At 42.7% G+C, this 22,679-nt stretch overlaps 1 protein-coding gene across 1 annotated transcript in view; it reads right to left on the minus strand.

Moving 5' to 3' along the window:
- Positions 1-1,077: 1,077 nt before the first annotated feature.
- The window catches only part of LOC129211492 (D-threitol dehydrogenase-like), a 30,363-nt gene continuing 8,761 nt past the window's right edge, over positions 1,078-22,679 (minus strand). The window contains exons 4-10 of the mRNA XM_054838685.1: positions 21,056-21,292; positions 19,530-19,607; positions 18,071-18,287; positions 12,861-13,069; positions 12,263-12,335; positions 7,628-7,745; positions 1,078-1,568 (exon numbers count right to left, since the gene is read on the minus strand). Of these exons, the coding sequence (XP_054694660.1) occupies positions 1,373-1,568; positions 7,628-7,745; positions 12,263-12,335; positions 12,861-13,069; positions 18,071-18,287; positions 19,530-19,607; positions 21,056-21,292 (1,128 nt within the window). The 3' untranslated portion in view covers positions 1,078-1,372. The remainder of the gene's footprint in view (positions 1,569-7,627; positions 7,746-12,262; positions 12,336-12,860; positions 13,070-18,070; positions 18,288-19,529; positions 19,608-21,055; positions 21,293-22,679) is intronic.

Below are 22,679 nucleotides of genomic sequence, written 5' to 3' on the forward strand. Positions count from 1 at the left end.
TCAATAAATTAGATCATGCACACAAGGCAAGGATTTCAAGCCAAAACGCTCTAGCCCTGAGTCGCTTAACAGCAACACTCCCCAGAAAAACGACTCAAGATGAAACATGAGATATGTATTAATTATCAATGGTCTAATAGAAAATTTAATGAAGACAAGTATCTTCTTGCACTTTATCCACGATAACGATGATAGTACGTCAGCGAGATGCATACCTTACAATGTGGCGGTGAATGTCAAGTCTGAAGCCATTATAGCAATTCACCACAATAATGGCTAGCCAATGTATGGACTTGTAGCACTTAATCAAAGTAATGACATTCATCCACAATTATTTATGTTATGGTAACAAAGAGCTGCCAAATGCAAAACAAATGACATGAGGATTTGCAAGTGAATTCCTTCCCGTAAATTCTCCTTAGGTTATGCTTAAAGGCCCTCAGGATGGAAGTCCGTATAAATTCAGAGCGTTATCAAAACGGCGGTGCAATTGTGTCACATTTTACTGCCTATAAGCCATGAACCCAGCGCTATTGCCGAAATGAGCTCTTCAGCCAACAGAACTGTATTGATATCATTTGAGCTGGCCCTGATTTACACCCGAGAGTCATCTTCAGAATTTTACGGGGCGGGGGGGGGGGGGAAGAAATTTTTGGAAGACAACCTTTGCTTATATCTGCCTATCAAGGAAAACAAAGACCCAGTTGTATCAACACTTACACATGCATTTAACTTTAAGTATATGAGCAGTTCCCACTTACCTCAATGGGCTTTGGATTAGAGCCATTATAATTACCAACCATGGTTCTCTATTAAGTGCAGTACTTTTCTTTCAGGGGCATTTATGTGGGTGTTTGTATAAAAACACTGTCAAAAACTAACACCACCAGTAAATATAAAATGGCAACATTCAGGTTGAAATGCAATGAACTAATTTATTTTTTTTAACACTACATCCAACTGTTTTTCACCACTCACAGATGTCACTGGAACAACTTGAATACAAAAAAATGCCTAAGAACAATATACTACACAGACCAGTTAATATTGATTGCTTTAAAAATGCCCCCTGTTAAACTAAATAATAGCCAAATCTCACTGCAGTAAATGTGCATTTATATCATTAAATTGTAATTTAACAGAAATCTGAATGCATAGTGAAGAACATGAAAATGTTGAAAATTAAAGATTGCACTATTATTTTTTCCCCCCATTATATGAGTCTCCAAAGCAACACCCAAAAGAAGAAAACAATCATTTCATATTAGCTGGCCACTTAGCTGCACAGGCCAAAACTAGGACTAAGCTAAACTTTAACACGCACTTTCCAAAGTGCCCTATGCCCCTGCGAGGGGAGCCTGGAGGACGCCCCTCACCACAGGCTCTGGCCACCTTCGATGACCAGATTGTGGCCTGTCATGTAGTCCGAGGCTTCGGAGGCCAAATAGACGACGGCAGCCTGCAGGTCGGTCACCTGAGCCAGCCTCCCGGCGGGGATGTCCCCCAGCCAGCGCTGCACCAGCGGCTGCAGCTCCTTGGAGCGGATGAGCGGCGTGTCGACGATGCCCCTGCAACGAGCACACGCACCAGGAGATTAGGACTGGGTTTTCCCCAGAAGGAAAGGTGTTTGAGGTGCTAATTTGAAAGGAAAAGGGTAGAATAGCACAAAGGAGAGGCACAAGTCAGACCTGCTCTGCTTCTGCTGAAAGTCACGATACAAACTTTGGTAGTGCTGCTTTCCTATTGCCTTTCGCCGCTGCCAGGCAGGCTTAGAGGTTTTCTGTAAAGTGAGTACACACATACTGTCTTCTGAGCTAACAGCAGTACCCCCTCACTTTTAGGTTACTTGTTGTAATCACTGGGTTTTTGTTGGTTTGTTGGGTTTTTTTAATAGAAAACAAGCATGGCATTGGAACCAAAGGCGCCTTGAACCAGGTCTGTCACAGCTCGTGGGAACTGCCATCCTTCTACCACTTTCTCTTCTCACCGCTTCGTGGCGTCGTGTCAGACAGCGTGTTTGCGTACAGCCCAGAATCTGAAAACAGCCCGACTTTCCATATGACGAAAACCAGGGGAAACAAAAGCCAGCACCCCTCTGGGCATCAGAGCCTTTCCACACAAAAAAGCAGAGGCAAAGAGAGGCAATTCCCCTTAAACCAGCACCCCGACAACTCACACCGCACTTACCTGTCTTGCCTTTTTTACGTTCATGAGTGACTATGCCATTTATTAAAACTCTGCTAAGTTCATTTTCTTCAGGTGCCCTAAAAATGAGCGATGCTCCGGAAATCACAATGCAGGGTGAACATTTGGCTGGTTTTTATGACTTTAACTGCGACTGATTTGTCATACTCCTCCTTAACAACATATTTGTATTTTGCAAAATGTATAATTTTTTCAGCCCCTGAACAAATATATTTACATAACTGTGTCTAACGAGAAATTACATTTAACTTCTCAGAAATGACAATAACTAAAACCTGAACTGCCAATTCCACTTCATTAGTGTGGTAGAAATGCATTCCAAATGTTAATAAAAATTCCAACATGCTGATAAATTAGCGCTTCTAAGGAGCATGTGACACCTTGGTTAACATATTCAACCTCAATTATATTTCTCTTCAGCACCCTGTTATCTGGAACCTTTGCTGGCAATCAGAGGTGCTGTTTTTCAGCGGCCAATTTTCTAGATAATGTAGCTTATCAACACTGTGGGTAAACTTGCCAATGAAATCAGGCTGCACTGAACCACACACACGCTAATTGCATCTCTTTTTTATGCATATTTACAGACTGTCACTTCAAAGAAATCAGTGGCCCATTGAGGCAGCCAGTTAGCTGGAAGAATTGCCTCTTGCAAATGAAAATTAGCAAACAAGCTAGTGATAAATATGAAATGAACAAAGTATAAAAAATACTCGTTTTGTTCTGAAACTTCATCGGCATCCCAATTTATACTTCCAAGGAAATAATTTTTTGAGACACACTGAATTCTGGGTATTACCTTTTGTTTTAAATGAAGGCTGAAATCTGCTATTTACTCTGTTACGAAGTGGAACTAATTCAGACTTTCCCTCAAACATTTCTGTTTTCCCTAATCATGCAGGATTTAAATATCGGCTTTATTTTATATTGTAATTGTCAATAAACACCAGAGCAGTTCAGAAACACTGAGCGACGCAGCTCGTTTAAGCTCTGGCAACATAATAAAATCAAACGCGTTCGAGTATAGGACTGCAGACAGTTTACTTATTTCCCCCAAGCACAGCCCCCCACTCTCACCCCTCGCTGCTCTCCCAAACTCCTCGAGAACTGGTTTTCTTCAGAGAGGAACATGCTTTGAGCAGCAGACGTGAAATATGTTGGACTCCTTTCCCTTACGTGCTTCTCACCGTGCTTACAAAACCATCAACATAATCATTCTGGCTTTACACTATCAGAGATCAGAATAAGATCCAGATGATTTTTTTTTTTTTTCATTTACATATATGTTTTTAACCCCAAGGGTATGCAGATTAGGGAATATGACACACAGTCCTCCAGCACAACAGATTTTACTAAGAGGAGGACAGTTTTCAATCTGTTCAGAAAAACGATCTTTGGTCTGATCACTGCAACCTGTAAATCACAGCGCTGTGCCTCTCGCTGGACCTTTCTTTGCGTTCACTTCAAGTAGGAAAAATTCAAACGTGTAACAAAACTTCATTACAAATTTTTGTTATATAAATGAGAAAAAATATAGCGCAAAACTTAAAAGTTGCAAACACACATACTGATGGCACTATAAATATTAGGCATGTCATTGATACTACACATCTTCTGGGAAAGCTTTGGTGCCAAGTTGGGCAATTTAATGTTGTCGAACCCTTTTAGGCAGATTTTAGTTGGCTTCTAACCAGTTCCAGCAAAGACAACTGCCAATGCATTAATTCCCTACCTCATCTCATATGCAGTGCTGAGCCTATCAGTACTTTCTGTTGCATGTCAATGTAATATCAAACTGCTGGTTCCTTAACATTAGATATGAGCATCAATATTTTATTATTGATACACAGGACAATTTGATACATTAGGAAAAGAAAAAAAAAAACCAAAAAACCCAATTGCCTAAAACATTTCCACTTCGAGAGACACATTAGGAAAAATATCACTTACTAGATACTTAACTGCAATTGTTACGTGCGCTCAATCCCCAAATGAGAGCAAAAAAAGATTCCATCTGTGTGTAACTTGATTTCTTTCAGATGAGTTATTAATTTGAATGAGTTAAGTACACTCCACTTAATCAGGAAGTGTTTAATCAAGAGATCCACTTAATTGGGACATCTCCCAAGGAATTAGATTTAAGTCCAATGATACTCACCAGCAACGACTGCTGCTTAACGGGGATAGTAATGCTGCTTAATTGGGATGCCTTCAGGTGATGCTGGGGTGCTCCTTCTCCTCCCAGCTCTGCCTCTCCTTCCCCCGTGATGGGGTACACCCAAAACCTGCGGTGGTCCTGCCCTACCTGCTTCCTGACTCCTCATGCCCACCGGGCTAAGAGCCTGGTACGGCACCGTACGGCTGCCTCCACGCCATGCTGGGGGAGCAGAGCAGGCGCGCAGGGGATGAAGCCTCTTTGCATCGCAGCCCAAATGCAAATTCCTGCAGCCCATCGGTGGGAACATGGTTCATCCCCTGGGCCGGCTGAGTTTCACGGGGTCCTCGACAAGGTGACCTGGCTGTGGGTTGAGCTGAAGATCAACTTCCAGCTGCCCTTCCCAAAGGTTTATGGCATTATGGCATTATGGCATTAGGCATTATGGCATTTTATGCCTTACAAATCAAGCAGGGAGATGCAACTAGCCCAAAAACTGGACATTGATTCAGTGCAATGCCGACGAAAATGAAGTGTTCCAATGCTGCACGTGCTAAAAACCAGAGACCCTCAAAAGTGCCCTGCTCCACCACACCCAACACACTTCACATGTGCAGGGACCAGGAAAGGGACTAAAACACACCGTGGGCAGCCAGGCATCAGCCCGCAGTCAGTGCTCTGTAAAGGTCCCTGTTCACACGAGGGCCCCTCTGCAGCCTGACCCCCACATCCCTTTTGGGAAGACTCCAGCACCTTCTTAATTTTGCACGGCATCAGCTGTGCAGCAGGCTACGAGGCAATTGCACTAGATGGTGACACCAGGGCTGAGCACAGTTTCCACGATACGCGGAGACGCTTGCTGCTGCATGGAGCAACAGGCAGAGCCAGCCAAAGCATCCAGGGAGTCTCCGCCACCTTCTCCCCACGGGCATGAGGCTTGCCTGGCCAGCGAGAGAAGCCTGAATCTTCAATTTTATAAATGCAATAAATTATCCTAAGGACACTGCCATAACATTTTATGCATTGATAACTTTTATGCATTGCTCTGCATAAGTTTTATGCACTCATTAAGAAATTAAGTTGATAAAAAGTGACCAGATAGGAAGAAAAAAAAAAAAGGCCAAAAGGTTTGCATGGTGAAATAATGTTTAAGGGCAGACTGGAGTGTTTGAAGCTTCAGCCAGAGGTATGCTGAGAGTGCCTTAAAGCATTAATGCAACCGTGAGTGGGAAGGGCAAAGGACTTAAGGGCACACTTATATATTTATTTATCCAGAGATTATCTTGGGTACCAGCATGCCCTCTATCTACCTCTGTGCTCCTCACACTCCTCAAAATCCCCTCCTGTTATAAGATGGCTACCTGCTGGGTTGGACATCCGTGCTCAGAAAGAGTTGTGCATATGGGACTTTTTCCACGGTTCTGGGGATGGGTCCAAATCTGCGCTGAAATGCAGGTTCACATCTCATATAGGCAGAAGGGTAAATGTGAATATTTATTCACTCTCAAGCATACGTGGCTTTTGCCTCTGCTGAGGAGGGAGCCGAGCTATATGAACCACTGTAGGATCCTTCCTCCAAACACTGCCCCGAGCTCCATGGGCAGCCCCGGCACGAGGGGCTCAGCCAAAGCTCTGAACTGCTGGGAGAAAAGCTCTGCCTGGCTCCCGGAGCGGTTCAGTCCGGGTCCCCAGCCGCGTTAGTGGGGACTACTCTGTCCAGAATGGGGGACATTTGTCCTCTGTGCGCCTTTCTGGCTATTCCTGCCCAAAGAAAACTCCCTTTCCTGTCGTAGGATTTTGAGCTCAGAGCTGGAGTTTAAGACAAGTGGGCATGATCAAAATACAACCCCCTTTTGGCTTGAAAAATAGAAAAAGAGAAGCGTAACTATTTTTTTCCTCCTTGCTCTTGACAACTACCTCCAGAAACATAACTTCTTCAAATATTAGTGTATGTTTCCAACTTCTACAAAACAATGAGTTTTCATCATTCGGTGGATATTTTTTAAATTTATGTAAACCCCCTAGACACAGGTAATTCCTCATCTGAGAGCCTCTTCATCCGTGATTGCTGTGAACATGGCACTGCTGTCCCACCTCTGTTGGTAACAATTACCCTGTGTTTTCAGACACAGTTCCTGCTGAGCTTCCCTAATTCCCTTCATCTTCCCTGGCTCCCGAAAGCCAGTGTAAATTCACTAGCACTAGTCATGAGAACACTATTGCAGAGCTGATAGCATTGGCATGGGGAAAATCCCGTTACAAAGTAAGATGCTGTTTAAAGAATCTGTGGATCCCATAGAGCGATGGCTGGAGTCACTGGTATAATTAGTAATAAATAATCATAAGGAAGACAGCTAGCACAAGGAAGCAGAGAGCAGACCGACAATAAAAACAGAGGCACTTGCCATTGAGCTCTGTGATTTTTTTTTTTTTACTCCACTTTGTGGATTGAAATATGTAATTTGTTTTCCCTAATTTGATGTACATTATATCTTCATTATTACAATTTAACTCCTGGGTTAAAATCCTGCCCTTCTTACTTACTGTGATTGACTTGAATGGTCTACGGAATTTGACCACTTCCAATTAACGCGATCCACTTGGGTTTCTGCTTAGCACTATCATGCACTGTTAATTGTTTAATAAAATGACTGTGGTGGGTACATGTGTGAGAAACAGGAAGAGAAAAAGTGTATGCGGTAAGAAAACTTTTCTCTGTGAATAAACACCATAAAATAAAACATACAGCTTTAAGCCTCTAAAAATAAGGAAAATGTAATTTGTAATAAATATATATATATATATATTTACAAAATTACACCTGGCCTCCTGTGATTGTCAGAGCTGAACAGTATCTCAATTACAGCAGTACAATGTGGCTTTTAAAGTGCCTATATATTTGTCTCAAGTAAAAAGGGGAAAGAAGTATTGTCTATTAAGTGTCAAAAGCCTTTTCTTTAACCACAGAAGGCTTGGACAGACTAAGGAAATATTTCATCTGGAAGAGAAATGCTAAAAACTACCCTTCACGTTATTGGAAAACCTATTATCAAATGCTAAAACCTCTTCTTAAATCCCTGAGTATACACAGCAACAGAGCAGGCTTGGTTCTAAGCATTTAAACCTTTGTTAAGGAAAAGACAACATAAAAAGGGATGCAATCCACCTGCTAATTAGAAACTTTATTTGCCGAGATACTGTTCATTTGAGCTTTTTAGAACATTTCATTCTCTTTGTACTTTCAGAATGAGACTGCGTTTTACTTACGGGGAAATGCAGTTGACTTTTACTCCTCTGTCAATCCACTCGGTTCCTAATGTCTGTGTTAATTTTACGACCCCGGCTTTCGAGGTGTTGTACGCCAACTGCTTCTGTGGGTGCGGGACTAGAAGGGATTCAGAAATAGAAAATTATTTATTCTCCGCAAATTAAGGTAGCTCAGGCACTACTCCCTGTATTGAGACGAACTATTTGCCATTTTCCCTGACACTAGGCAGGAGCAACAAGGATTTAGCCACCCACAACATAAAACTCTAAATCTGTATTTTGCCATCTAATGTTTTTGCCTCAGCAGCTGGGCTACTGGAGAAAAAAAGACGGAGGAAAAAAAAAAAGAAATAAAGACATTTAAAATGTTCCATATTTGCGCAATGGCAAAACCAGTGTATTAAACATACGTATGCAATATTTGACTTCTCTCAAGATAATCATATACACACATGCACATTCATATATTATACACATATGTATGTTTACATACAAAATACTTGCACACTGTAATATTAATAAAATATAGTATAGCATAATATGATATATAATATTGTATAATGTAAGTGCATAATAGATTTTATATAACATTATATAGAGCTTCTTGGAACAAATTATTCTCCTTAATTTTTAAATTATCCACAGTCTGAAGCAAACACATCATATTATCTAATCCGTGTTTGTGTGGATGTGAGCACAGGTGCATCCCAAAAATTCAGAACACCCACCACTTTCAAAATCTGAAGCTTTTGAAAATGTTTCAGAGATGTCACATGCCAGTCAGAGAGGGAAAATGATCGGCTTGCTAATTACAATGTTCAAGCTTGTTAGTGCTGTGTGCTCGGGTGGCTCTGCCCCTCCACCAGCTCTCACACTTGCAGCGTTCCCAGGAAAGCTACTTAAGGACAAATCCCCGGTGGAAGTAAAGTGCTTTAAACCCATGGGAGTCAAATCAACTCGGTCCAGCTGTTGGGATTTACACCCACAAAGTCTCTCTCCTTGGACTTTTCTGCCTGCCATCATGATTTCATTAAACAAATCCAGTGCAAAGCACTGATCCATAATCAGCACCGTATTGGTACTGAGCGTCACAAGGTTGCTGACTCTTTTTTATGCAGAGAACGTGGGGAAAATCAGTGCTAAATATCAGTAATCACAAAGGCAGGCAATTGTAGCCTGCGGGTTAGGTATCGCTGCACCCTGGCAGCAGGTGAATCGCCGCGTGTGCATCAGGTACGGCAGGCAAACCCCACAGCGTTTTGATAAAAGCACATAAGAGCAGCACAGGGAGATGGAATTAAATTGGTCTTAATTTACGAAGTTAAGCTGGTGCATCAATTCCAGATCACCACCGTCCATGGTATCCCAACATATCCACAACTGCTTTTATTGACTAAAACTATCGGGTTGGAGTATGTCAGTTTAAAGGGTGAAAAACAGATGGTAACAAATTGAGTTATCCAAATTCTGAAAGAGCAAAAAGCCCTGCTGCAAATTACTGGGCAAGCGAATAAGGACCTTTGCCTTGAACGTAGATGTCTGTGAATAGATTTAAAGGACACACATGATGGGAGCAACAATTGGTGGTTTTTTTCCTGCACGTGCTGAAGGTTTGCTCGGAATTCGGAGGCCTCTTGCTTGCTACAAAGAGCATTTCACACCATGGCCCCCCTCTACTAGCATTTATTCTGCACTAATTTTTTTCAATATGAAATAATTTGCATTTTGACCAGAAGAACCGCCTTGCCCTCTGCACGTGCCTGTTGCCCCCCAGACGCAGCGCGCTGTGTGGGCTCTCGAAAAGATGTGGAATGTAATTTCTTGATTAATTGCCATGCATCAGCTCCAAGTTACATACAACTTCGGTAGTTAACCTTGTAACCTCCCAAAAGCAGTTCTTCGCTAAACTTTCCAAACATGTCTGTTTGTGATAAATCATTCGGCATTTGCTAAGAGGAAAAGAGTTTTGGCACCAGCTCTGCACCTCCAGCGCACGTGGGTGAGAGCAGCAAGTTGCTGCAAGCTATCAGAACCAGCTTTCTGATTTCAGGTGGGTGCTCAGACAAGGTTTTCAAGAGTCCTTCCATGTAAATGCTTTTGTCTTCATAAGAATATCTAAGGAAGGTTATTCAGAAGATGAAATTTCCCTCTCCTGAGATGCTTGGCCCCTATCAATCAGAAGAGCTCAAGAAGAAGCCAACGAGCATTGCAAAGCTCTGGCGCTGGGTGGGTTTTCTGCAGCTGAGCACCCCGCACCACCTCCTCTTCCCTTACCTAAGCCGCCCTCTCAGGTGGTCTCTTATGGACAAAAGAGCAAATCTGCAACCCACCAAACTCACACAAAACAGGGCTAGAGCTTGTGAATAAAGGTACGCCTCCAGCAGTGTCACCAAAAAAATCTGAATTTGTATGGTTTCTGGGGTGCGAGGACACTCGCTCCTGTTTCAGACGGAGAAGATGGGAGCAAAGCAGATAAAAATGCTGCCAACACCAGCTGCATTACATTTTAAACACCTGACACTATGCTTTTGCAGCGTTGTTCGGTGCATAAGGCTTCTAGCCTGACCTTGAAGCAGCCATGTAATGTTAATGAGAGGTGCACACAGATAGAGAAGACCAGACCACTTCCCACTAAAGATATTCACTGTAAAAATTACAGATCTGAGTTACACCTGTGCAAATCGCAGAGCCGCAGCAGCCTCGGCTCTGCTGCCGAAGCATACGTCTGGAATAATTCCAGTGAAATACCAGAATCAAAATGCACATATGCAAAATGTATGCAGCTTATCTTCAATTAATTAAAACTGATTCTGAGCAGTGTATCTGGAAAAATCACAAACAAAAACCTCCTTATCCTGCTAAGAGTCTCCTCATTTTCCTGTATCTCTGAGGAAGGACTCAACCTACAACAACAAAAAAAAATATCCCCTAACTATTTCTAGAAACATTTCATACTATGCCAGTTGGCCAACATACTTAAATAACCAACCAACCAACATATTTATTTAACATTCAGCAGATGGACATGATATGAACATCGTGGTTTTTCAGTCGTAGTTTTATAACTACTAGATTTTTTCAATGCCAAGATTCAAACAGGTTCAGAAGGTAAACACATCTCTTCATCTCTCCACTTCTGGCCTAGCATGCATTAACTTTCAACGACATTTAAACGTATCTTGGGATGTCCCTTCCAGGCTGCTCCCAGGGTTGCTTTCCAGCATTCATTCCTGCTCCAGGACTGATACCACTCTCAAACGTGATGCCCATGTGGGTCTCAGTGGACTTGGCATGCCAGCCAGGGAGGTGTAGCCCCAAGTTGGGGTTGGGACGGATGCGTGGTGGAATGGCATCACCTCCAGTTCAGCAGAACTGTGCCAAGGCCCGATGGAGAAGCTGGGAAATGCCTCTCCTTAAGCAGCAGAGAGCAATTCTGGGCTGCAAGAGCAAGTGTGCCAAACCAGCAGATCCCCACTGGTGCCATTTTCCAGAGCTTCCTAACTTTCTCGAGGGTGGAGTACCTCCCAGTAAATTTTGCTTTGCAATGGTGATGTGGACAGTGACAGCCCAAGCCCCAACCAGAGCCCCGCTGTGCAGAACAGAGCACAAAAGTCTGGGGCATTTGAAATGTAAAGCTTTCTTTTCAAAACTGTTTTTCTTTGGGAGATTTTGTAACTCTACAAAGCTGGAGCGGAGGGATGGTGCCTGTGTTTAAGCATAAGTAAAACAGCTGGTAAAAACACTTGAAAAAAAGATTAACAACAACATTATAAATGCATTTCTGAAGAAACATTTAAAGTTACTGTGCAATAAACTGAGCAGAATGTCACAGAATGTCAAACTGGGCACAGTAAAAATAAATGTTATTCCCAAGGAAAATAAAAAGACTGCATATTTATGTAACATTCAGCAGATGGACATGATATTAATACAGGGGTTTTCGGTTGTACTTTTATAGCTACTAGATTTTCTTGCCTAACTTGGCAACCCAAGGCACCATTTGATTTTTGGATTTGGACAATACTGCAACAGATGTCCAGACCAATAAAATAAATTCCTAAAGGGCTATGCTTAATTTGTGTAATTGATCAATTTTTGTTACATGGGCCTCAGTTCACCAGCATGTAACTGCCTTCCAGATTAGCTCAGCAGTAGGGATTTCATTCCATATGTTACAATGGTTTATTGGTGCTTTTGACGACACTGCTGATTCAGCAGCGTTGGTGGAGACACCTGTTGGCAACCATAATGAAATAAAACCCGCGGGTACCAGGGCGAAGACCGACACGAAAGCTTTCGGGTGGCTTGTAAACATCGCAGGGGCACAGCTTCCCGCACTCAAACGCGTTTTCCTGAAATTGCCGGGGAGTGCACCAGCACCTCTCCCATGCCATCAGTGCATCGGAGTCAGGGAAGGTGACTCCGCCTCTTCTATAAAAAGTAATAAGTGCTCTAAAACGTAGAGGACAGATAAATGGTGAAAAATGATATCAATAAAAATTTTGTAGTACATTTCCTCTAATACAAAATGTCAGTGATTTACTCCTTCTCAATACAGGTTTAATTGATTCAAATAGCATCGGTAGTAATTAAAATATGGATTCTGAAGCACAACTGTTAGCTCTCATCACTCACCTATTAAACTTGCCATAGATGCTGTGTTAATTATCTTCCCATATCCTTGATTCAGCATAATGCGGCCTGCAGCCTGTGACAGAAATTAAAGGAAAGACCAGTGACCCTTTTTGTGATTGTGCTAATAATGACATGATAATAAATTAGTCTTCACTTTTCAAAAGAGTTTATGCGCTAACACATTTTTTTTAAGCACTTGATATAAAAACTTGGTATAAAAATGGCTGATGCAGGGAAAATCCCATTGCCATTTCAGACCCTCTCCACTGTTGGCAATATTTTTCAAAATAGTCACTAATGTTGGGAATGGGCCCTCAAAGCTTTCTGGTTTTCAGGAAGTGTCAAATAACCAGCCTCCAAAAAATCTGGGCATTCTTAAATGCCTGGGCTTGGGCAGCCAGTAAGTACCAGCTGCTTTTGCAAATATCGACCAAAATCTGTAATTGATACAAAGCAAATCTCTCCTTAACTCCACCAAAACTAGGACCAATTTTATTATGATAATTAGTAATAAAGCGTTATTAAATCTTGGTGAAGTAAATGCTTAGAAAATTATTACCCGTTTGCAAAACAAACCGGTACAGCATTTCGCACTTACTTGGCAGCACAAAAATAATCCTCGCAAATTAACATTAAAAGTTTTGTCCCATTCTTCTAGGGAAGTATCCTCGCTTGCGGAGTTGAGATTGATTCCGGCATTGTTGCATGCAATGTGAATTGTGCCCCAGCGAGCTACGATTGTATCTACAATCCTTTGCACATCCTCGGGTTTGCTTACGTCTGCTGCCAGGGCAACACTTTTAATCCCTGCGTTAAAATAAGAGCGATGAAATCAGTACCGAAATTCATAGAGAAAGAAAAAGAATCTATCTGATGATTATTTATTAATTCATATATATATGTATGTATTTTATATATATATGTGCACAATAATTCACTGTAGCAAAAATTATAGCAAAACGCGCGTTCGTTACTGCCGTAACTAAGTTGCTAACTGGTGCGAGGTTTGCTCCCTGGAGGCAAACATAAAGCCGCGGTGCGGGAGCGGAGCCTGCCCCTCCGGCAGGACGAAGCTTTGAACACTGCACCATCTTCTGCCCAAACCCGCAACTGCAGCTTCCCGTCCCTGAGCAGTCCCCCCGAGAGCATCACTCCTGGGAGCGTGGCAACAGCTCAGGAACAAGATAAAGCAAAGGACTCTCTCATTTGCTCAAATCCAGACGGTTTTTATCCTAGTTCAAGATGCTGAAGACATCAAACCAATTTAAAAAAAAAAAAAAAAACCAAACAAACCCACCACCAAACCAAACCTGCTCTCTGGGTGAACTACAGCACCCAGACAGCTGGGAGCATCAGACAAAACCAAACCAGTTTCAGGTGGGAGCTAACTGGGAATACCTGCAGGCTCATAGGTATGGTAGTCGTGGTGCCTGGCCTTACTTCTTGCAAACTACACCGCCAGAACAAAGCAAACATTCCGAAGTTAAGAGATTTACTGGATTTGAAACATGCAAAAGTTGTGCTTTCTTTTTCCTGGAAAAAAAACAGGCATTGACTTTTGCACCAGTGCTGATCTGTAAATAGCTTCATTTAATTTACTGTCAAAATCGACTTTAAGTACCCTTATTATTAAACAAAATAAGCAGCCTACTGAGGCACCTGATGCCAATGGGATTACACCCATCCTGAAAGTCCAACAAAGCCATACCAGTAAGGGCTGTGGTGAAACGGGTCTTAACTCACAAGGAAGGAGGCAGCCACTGGGGTTGGACCATAGATTAGCAGTCTGTAAGCAAACGGTGCACAAGTAAGGAGTTCTAGCTGTTAAAGCAAGATGATTTTTTTTTTTTACTTCTATTTAAACAGAAAATTTATTCTCCATTGGTCTCTCTTTTAGACCATTCCAATAAAAAAAAAAAATATCAAAAGAAGCCTTAAACCTATCCTAGAAAAATAGGAGAAGACTCTCCCAAAAATGAAGCGTTGAGATGGAGGCTCCATGAAAGCGAGGCGAAGCAATAATTGCCCCGTAATGCTTAAAGAAAATGGCAGGAAAGAGGCTTTTGGACAGAAAAATCTCCTCTTGATCTCCAATGTCCCCAGGAGCCCCAGAGCACATGCCCCGAGGTGATGCTGGTCTGGGGTGCTCCCCACGCCGGGCCATGGGAGCTAATGTCCTCTCTCACCTTCAGCTATGCCACGCTCCCCTTGCTCTCCAGGGCAGAGAAAAGGGCAGACCCAAAATAGAGCCACCTACAAAAATGAATGCACGTTCTGCCACAAAACAAGACCTCTTATTTTATCGCAGGTTTTATGCTAAATATGCTGAAAGAATAAGAATAGCCAGAGAGCCCCCGTTGCTCCTCCTAATTGTTATCAAGACATGTAACGTACAGGGAGCTGCTGCAATCTTTCTTATTCAATTTACAGACAAAATGGGTGCAAGCGTGTTACTAATGGTAACAGAATGAGGCTCTTCACCTGCCCTCCAACTCTCACCCCATTTATGGCTTCATCTTATATGATAGTTCATAAAAACAAGACAAAAGGTGCCACGCGGGAGTGTCTAGCGAAGAAGCAGTGAAGGCACGCTCACTTCAAACCACAGTCCCACACTTGACCTTAATCAATTCAGCTGATATCCCTGCACTCGGGGGGGGGGGGGGAATCACCAACCACTTGCTGTCTATCCACTGTCCCCCCAAACCATCTGTTAAAAATAAATAGAAAATTAAAATAAACTATGGAAAAATAGCTTAAAAATCTGCAGACTTAACCAAAGGTAAGAAACCCAAGACATGACCATGCTGCTACATGCACGACAATACCAATGCATCTCTACAGTCCTCAGTTTAGTTCTGTGATGCTCGTGGAGGCAGTTTTGTGATGAGAGGGGCAGGAGAGGAGCCCAATGGCTCCGTGCTGGAGAGGCATTGATGTGCCAAACCTGCCCGAGGTGCCCTTCTGCAGGGGACATGTGCGTGGTCCCCCTGCCACGGGCTTCAACTCTGGTCTCTCAGTATAAATGGAAGTAATACATTGCATAAAGACAAGAAGATCAGAAGTGACATTGTGGGGAAGGCATTTGCATAGTTTACAGTGAAAATGCACATTTTAAAAATCCCATCAGACTAATTCTTCCCTTAAGTTACAGGCAGTAATTCCCCCTGAAGACAGAGGGGTATGTAGTGGAAGGTAACCCTTAGGATTTTTTGGTTATGTTTCATCATTTTTGGTTGTTCTGTCAGGATCTATTAGCAACTGTTGAAAAAGGTATTCATGCAGGATCTAAAAACAAAGACCTCTGTAGCCAAGGGACATACACCTGAGCTGTCTAACAAAGCTAAAACTGAGATCACAGAGGTTCTGATGTTTAAAACTCATCATGAAATGATGGCACCATCCCAAAAGACGGTAAAGGGCTCCTTGGTATAAGAAGCAAAGCAGGTTTAAGAAAGCTAAGCAAAATGTTTTGAAAAAGTATCAGGATGGGAATGACATGGGGCACTGCATTTCCAACTTTGAGTTAGAAATCCACAACCGAAGAGGGCAGGGAATTAAAAAAAAAAAAAAAAAAAAATCACAGCTCCTTTGTGCTTATTATAGCAGGAAAAATATGTATTAATATTACAATTGCTTCAATTTACTCATGTGAATATTTTGAGAGTAAAGCTAGCTGAACCTTTTTGTAAAAATTTATTTCCAACAGAGTATGTTACTTCTTTGAAGCCAAAATGTTTCATGGAAACATATTGATTTCAACAAAAGTTTTCGAGGGAAAGCTTCTGAGGTCCAGGCTAGATTCTCTAGTTACCTCTGGAGAGAAAGAGATTGAAAACCTGACCTTTTCAGATCCTTTCCAAAAACGGGCATTTGGATATAATTCCCTTTCACAAAAGCATTACAAAGTTTGGGTTTTGTTCCAACAAGGAATGACAATAAATTTGAAACCTCAAAAACTATCATGAGATGGAATAGATGTGCCCTGACCAGCTGCACTGGTCAAGTTGATAGAGAATATTTGACCTCAAAGGATAAAGACGTGTAAAGACTGAGAAGCGAGATTTTCTTTACTTTAGACTGCAATAATATTTGCTATGCCTCATGACCTCTCAGACTGCATTTTGTAACACCCACACACACCTCCTCCGGGCTTGCAGCCCACCGGTGAAGGAGCAGAGATGTAGGGCAGCCATTGAAGGATGGATGATCAAACTCCTACTGAAAATGCCCTGGAGATAACTTAAGTTAGTTTTCAAATAGGCTGTTGTCATCCAAAGTCTCACGGCTCTATCAAGTAGCCCATTTCTATCTGAATAGCTCTACTTGATATGCAGGATCTCACCGTGAAAAAATGTCCAAAAGGCAAGTTAACTTGTAGGGCACAGCCACTTTGTGCCAAGACCATATGGCTTCAGTGCGTAAGACAATGAAAAGCTTCAGGGAAGGAGGGACTGGATGACTCAAGAATTTGTAATAGGAGCTGGACACTTTCTATTTCTAGGTCATTATTTGGGATCAAACCAGCAATCAAAGCTTTAACCATTACACTGATACTCAGTGTAAAGCGTTTCCTGCTTACTAGAGCTGGGATCGTACAGAATGAGACCTTTTGTTTAAGATGTTCTCTGTGGAGGCTCAGAACGGTATCAAAACCAGAACTGAACCATCCCTCGCCCCCTCCTCAGGAAGCTGATTGAGACTGGATGATAGAAATACACCTGCAGGGGCTGGTTTTGCTGGACAATATGGTTTCCAATGGCCCAGTTCCTTTCTGAAGTCAGAGTGGAAACAAATACTGGTGATTTCATGCGAACAGGAATGTGAAAATTTTGTAGGTAAAGCTCTGCCTTTAGAGGCAATGAAGTACAGAACTTTGAAGAAGGCTCGGTTGTAATCTGACAGAAAGAATTATAAAATGAGTAAAACTTCCTTTCTTTTCTCATTAAAATTATATTTCCAGTTTTCTTTCTCCCCTTTACAATTGCAGTTTAGCATGACTCCAGGGGAAATTCAATTTTATGTCAGATTTTCTGTTTTTTACTGCTAAAATAGAAGTGGCTCATAGAGGATTTTACCTCTTATTTGGGATTTCAGTCGTTATGTCTATTAGTATTTTGTTCCTATATCTGATCTTGCATGTTTGAAAGAACAATAGCTGAGGATTTAGAAAAATGACTTTGCTTCAGTCTGAGGGCACCACGAGAGATTTATGCTGACAATACCTATACCCTGTTTTGGTGTTTCAGTTCATGGTCCAGACATTAGGTGTGGAAGAGGTGCCAGGGAGGGGTATGTGCTAAAAAGTTCATGGGCCATGTCTGTCATCCATCCTCAGTGAAGCCTGAGGTGCCTTGGCTGCCGCATGATCTATTCTGAGGTACACCACCTCCGTTTGTTCAATGCAGGTTATGCAGATCTCACCTGGAAGAGGTGGCCCTCCTCTGTCCCTGTCAGTCACGGCTCACGGCTGTGTTTCCTTTGGGCACTCTTGGCAAGGAATTTTGTTTGGATCACTTTCCCTCTCTAGTTGAGTTTATATTGATAAATAACTCTTGCAGATGATGTGATATTGATGACTGTTTGCTGAGATAACGCTGACATCCAGCCTGGGCAGGAGAAGCTTTGCGACCTCAGCATGTGTTTGCTGTTTGAAAATCCTCTGCTCTAACCTATTCCCTAACAGGGCTGGAGGAAAGATAATTGCACAGCAGAGAAAGGGTCAGGTTTGAACAAGGAAAGCAGCCCGTTACAGCACTCATCTCTGGGTCATGTCCAGCAGGACCTGCAGGTCAGTCCCGTGCTTACCTTTGAGGACGAGCTCACACACCACCGCTTCTGCCTTTGCGAGGACCAGATCCACAACGGCTACTTTAGCACCGGCTTCCCCCAACGCGTGAGCAAAGGCTCTTCCAATTCCCTGCCCTCCGCCTGTGACGTAGGCCACCTTGCCATCCAAACGCAGCCGGTCAAGGATGCGGCACCTGTTATAACCCCAGAAGACGTCATCCCTCACCACTTCTTTCTAGAGCAAAAACAATACATACATTGCACAATAAGGTAACGTGATAGCTGTGAAGGACTCTGCCTGTGAGAACGAGGTGGGAGCACGCACAGGGATTCATGTCGTCTTGACTCATTATTTAATGCAAAAGATATGATGAATTCAAGCAGAAAAGCACCCTTATCCCCACAGATATTAGTCTCAAAAGGAGCATTGAGGTGCAAGGCAATGGAGCAGAAGGGCTATGGTTTGAGGAGATGCACCAACCACTTCACATACATAAGAGCAGGGTATGGTATTTCCTGACCTGGCTTCCCATGAGAGATGGGTCACGTATGACCTCTCAAAAGATGACCCATTAAATCTTCAGGCTATTTCATCCCAGGACCAAATCCTACTGTCAGGCTCAGCCGGCTCCAGGAAGGCACAGAGGCTAAGAACAAGTTCCCAAAGGCAGGATTTGGCTCAAGTAGAGTGCAATCAAAATATCTTCACGAGGCTGGTGAGCAAATAAAGATATCAGCCAATAACTTAAAGCAAGCTGTCATCTGATCAGCTGCCATACATCATTTCCCCCTGACTGGAATCAAAATGGAAAATACAAGATGTTTAAAACACTGGGTTTGAAATGCCAGGAATTACCAGTGGGTGTAGCTTTGGGAGCACTCAGAAACTGCAAAACAATCAGGATGTTTGGGTCTGGATTTACCGAGTCAGGCCATTACGATTCCAGATGGGAATTTCATTACAGCTGGATGATGCCCACTACATAAAATGGAGAAAGATAAAAGCACCATCTTTTCCGCAGGACAAGCAAAATCTAAGACCATGAAAACATTCAGCTCAGAGAGAATAGGAGAACTTCACATGCTGCCTTCGGGCAAAAAAGGAGCTACTTCAGAAATATTGCATTGGTTCATTACATCTGGGCCCCAGCTCCATCTGCCCACACTCCCCTGCACGGGAAGGACCAGAGAGCACCAGGCACAGGCACCCGGTGAGCAGCATGCCAGTCGCTCCAGGGATTTATCAGCACGGCTGAGCCAGAAGACTTTGCAAGGAATCACTATTTAATAGATTTAATGTAACCCGGGACTAATGAGGCTAATATGTGCCAAGCCCTTAGCTGGTTAGTCCATGCTGCACAGCACCACAGAGCATTGAGTTTGGGCTCTCACCACCAAATCCCTGGAAATTATTTTGTCACTGCTCTCTGCAGAGTGAAAATTTTCCCAGAAGTGTTCACAGAGAGGAAATACACACCTTGAATTCAATCACTGCATCTGGAGGTGCAGGGCTCCTTCGAATGATGCTCAGTCCACTCTGCACAGGCAAAATTATCTGCAAATATGACATATATACAACAGCTTCCAACTGCTTTGTGCCTGGCTTTTCATCACCCAAATTCCACTGATAAGAAGGATAGTCCTTCCTTCCTTAGGCCACAGTAGCTTTTCTCCTAGTCCTATTCTTTAGCTGAAATTCCTTTCAACACAAATATGACAGGCATTTGTATTTGCTCACATTCCTCTTCCAAACTCACGGCTTCCACAAACGCCAGGAAAAAATGCAATTTTGTCTCTCTGTTTTCTAAATCAGTGCCAGCTGCTGAGGTTTCTGGGTTTCCACTGCCTGGCTAGTGCTGTCATGAGGATATTCCAGTCTTGAAGCTCAGCAAACCACAATAGCAACACTTTGGTGTTCTTCAGCATTTGCTAGAACATGTGTTGAACGTCAGTGGGTTTTGCCACCTACCTTCTCTGATACCGTTATCACACTGTAATGAAAATGCACTCAGTGTTGGAGATTCAACGCCAATATCAAACTATTAGAACATTAGATGTGGAAACAACATGCTATTTACATACATCGAATGGCTAACAGTAAGATTCAGGGCATGGAAAATTGTCATTAATCTTTCCCTCTTCTACAAAGAAAAGCTGTTGCTTCTGGTACACTAGCTGATAGTTGTGTTGATGATAGAATAAATACCGAATCACAGGCGCACCTCTAGAGGCTGTCTGACCTGCAGATAGACAAGGACCTTCAGCCCATGAGGCTCACACCAAAACCCTCCGGGCATGAACCTCACACCCCTGTGCTGTGGAGAGCTATGGTGGGGGGAGCGTGGGAGAGGCGCCTGGGAGGGAGGTGGCAGACCTCACCTGTGCCACCACGGGACCAACCTTACAGGGCAGAGGGCAGGCAGGGATGCGGCCATGCTGGCTCCCCCCAGCCACAGCAGCCCCTCTGCCCCTCGGGGGCAGCCGTGGCACGAGAGCAAGCTTTGCAGGCTGGTGGCAGCGTCATTCGCGCCTGCTTTTAAAGCCCTGGACGATGTGTGTCTAATTTTGTCCCTAAAACCACAGCATATTGTTTATGCATCCTGTTGCTGCTGCTGCCTTTTTTTTTTTTTTTTTTTTTTTTTTTAACTTCTGCTGGTGTAGGACTTCGTTGACTCCTGTTATGCTGGCGATGCCCTACAGCCTCCAGAGCTTTTAAAGCGGAGCGGTGGTTCCTTGGTTGTACTGCAGGGCTGATTATTCACTCCTAAGTGCTCCACTTTTATCTTGCCTTTAACACTATATACGATGTAGACAGAAAGTAGGGACCATTTCTGAATATAGAAACTCATACATAGAACTCAAGTGAGGTGAATTATAATAAAATTTGAGTTCATTTTAGGTCCTCTGGATGATGGAACCAACAAAAGAAACATTTTAAAGAGTACTTTGCAAAATCCATAGATACGGTACCACGGGCACCTTAACCAATGGCATTGCACTAACCTGCTCAACACGAGGATCTGAATTAATCACTGTATTTAATTTTCTGACAGCTAGTACATTTTCATCAGATATTTTCTCCAGGTAGACTTGTCCTTTCATGAGTGTATTCTCTACACAGATCACTCCATCCATTCTCAGCAAGTGGTTATCCATGACAAAGCTGTAGTAGTTAACAGCATTCCTTTGATCAGCACCAATAAAGACTATATCAAAGTGCTCGTCCTCAGCATGTAATGCCTGGAAAAAAAATATGTTGGAGAAAACATTAATTATTTACCTGAAAATTTAAAGTCTTGCCATTAAAATGTCCTTTATATAAAACCCAAAGCAGAGGGAGCCCTGTAACATTGCTAGAATTACTTCTGGAGATCTTGGGAGTTTTCCATGCTCTGCAAACAATTCTTCAGCAACGGAGGTGCCCAAACCTCTGAACGTCTTAAAGAAAATCAGGATATAAAAGAGGATGCTTCATCCCAGCTTGTGGTGTTGAAAGTCACAGCAGAAACATCTGTATATCTAGAGTCAAAGCAAATTGATCCATCAGGGTAAGGGAGAGGACTGGCATCAAACCCTGCGGATGAGATGCTGCAATAAGTTATCTCTTCTCAAAAGAGTAACTATCAACAAATTAAAGAGTGGCGATTATGTCAGTGTGGGAAAAAGAGGCATAAGGCTGATCCTGGGAATTGCAAACTAGTGAGTCCCACTTCAGTAGCAGGAAAATGGTTGAAATCCCAATTAGTAATAGAATTACAAAGCACATAAAAGAACAGGTCATGATAGAGATAAAGCAGCACAGCTACTATGAAGAAAAGTGATGTTTCTTTAATCTAAAAAAAAAAAAAAAGCTTTGGATGGCTCAGCAACAGAGAGGATAAAAAGAACTGGCTGCTATCATCTAATTGGATTTTCAGAAATGTGGCACACCTTCCCTCCAAGCAGGCTGCTGATGATAATGTATAAAAGTGTTGATGGATGACCAGATGGGAGCCTTTACAGCCTTCTCCTGTGGCAGTTAATGCACTCGCTGCCCAAGAGGCTGCTATGGAATATTTCAGATTCCATCTGGGACTATTTAACTGCATCTGTGTGCGTTGCAATGAAACAACGGCTCATCCACCTATCTGGGCAAGCAGAAATGCTTTCAAGTCTTGGCATTTCGAGTGAAAAGAGAAACAATTATGTTTTCCAGAACTCACTGTTTCTACCACAACTTTTAACAGTACCTCTTGCGTCCAGATTTCCCTTTTGTGTTTGGAGACATTGTGCACAATGAGTGATGAGCGGTCCCCTGAGATATACGAAAGAAAGCATCAATAACAAATGGCAACAGAATGTGAAAAAAACCTAATTTGTTTTCGGGAGTGAGGTTGACGGCTCCCAAACAGAGATTTCAGGAGCCTTTCTGAAGCAGGGAGTGCACCATTCAGACGAGGAAATAGCGGGAAGTGGATCATTGAAGCTCTGAATTACTCTATTGTGCAAACTGGTGTCATTGTGAGCTTGTTAGTGGTTAAGAAATTAAGCCTGCCTGAAAGCCTGGATAGTCACACTTAACTGCAGATGCTTGATAGCACAGAAACTCTGCCAAAAGCATTCATGAGCCCGCATTTAGGACACCTTT

Source organism: Grus americana, chromosome 11 (genome assembly GCF_028858705.1).
Source record: "Grus americana isolate bGruAme1 chromosome 11, bGruAme1.mat, whole genome shotgun sequence".
Lineage (NCBI taxonomy): Eukaryota > Metazoa > Chordata > Aves > Gruiformes > Gruidae > Grus > Grus americana.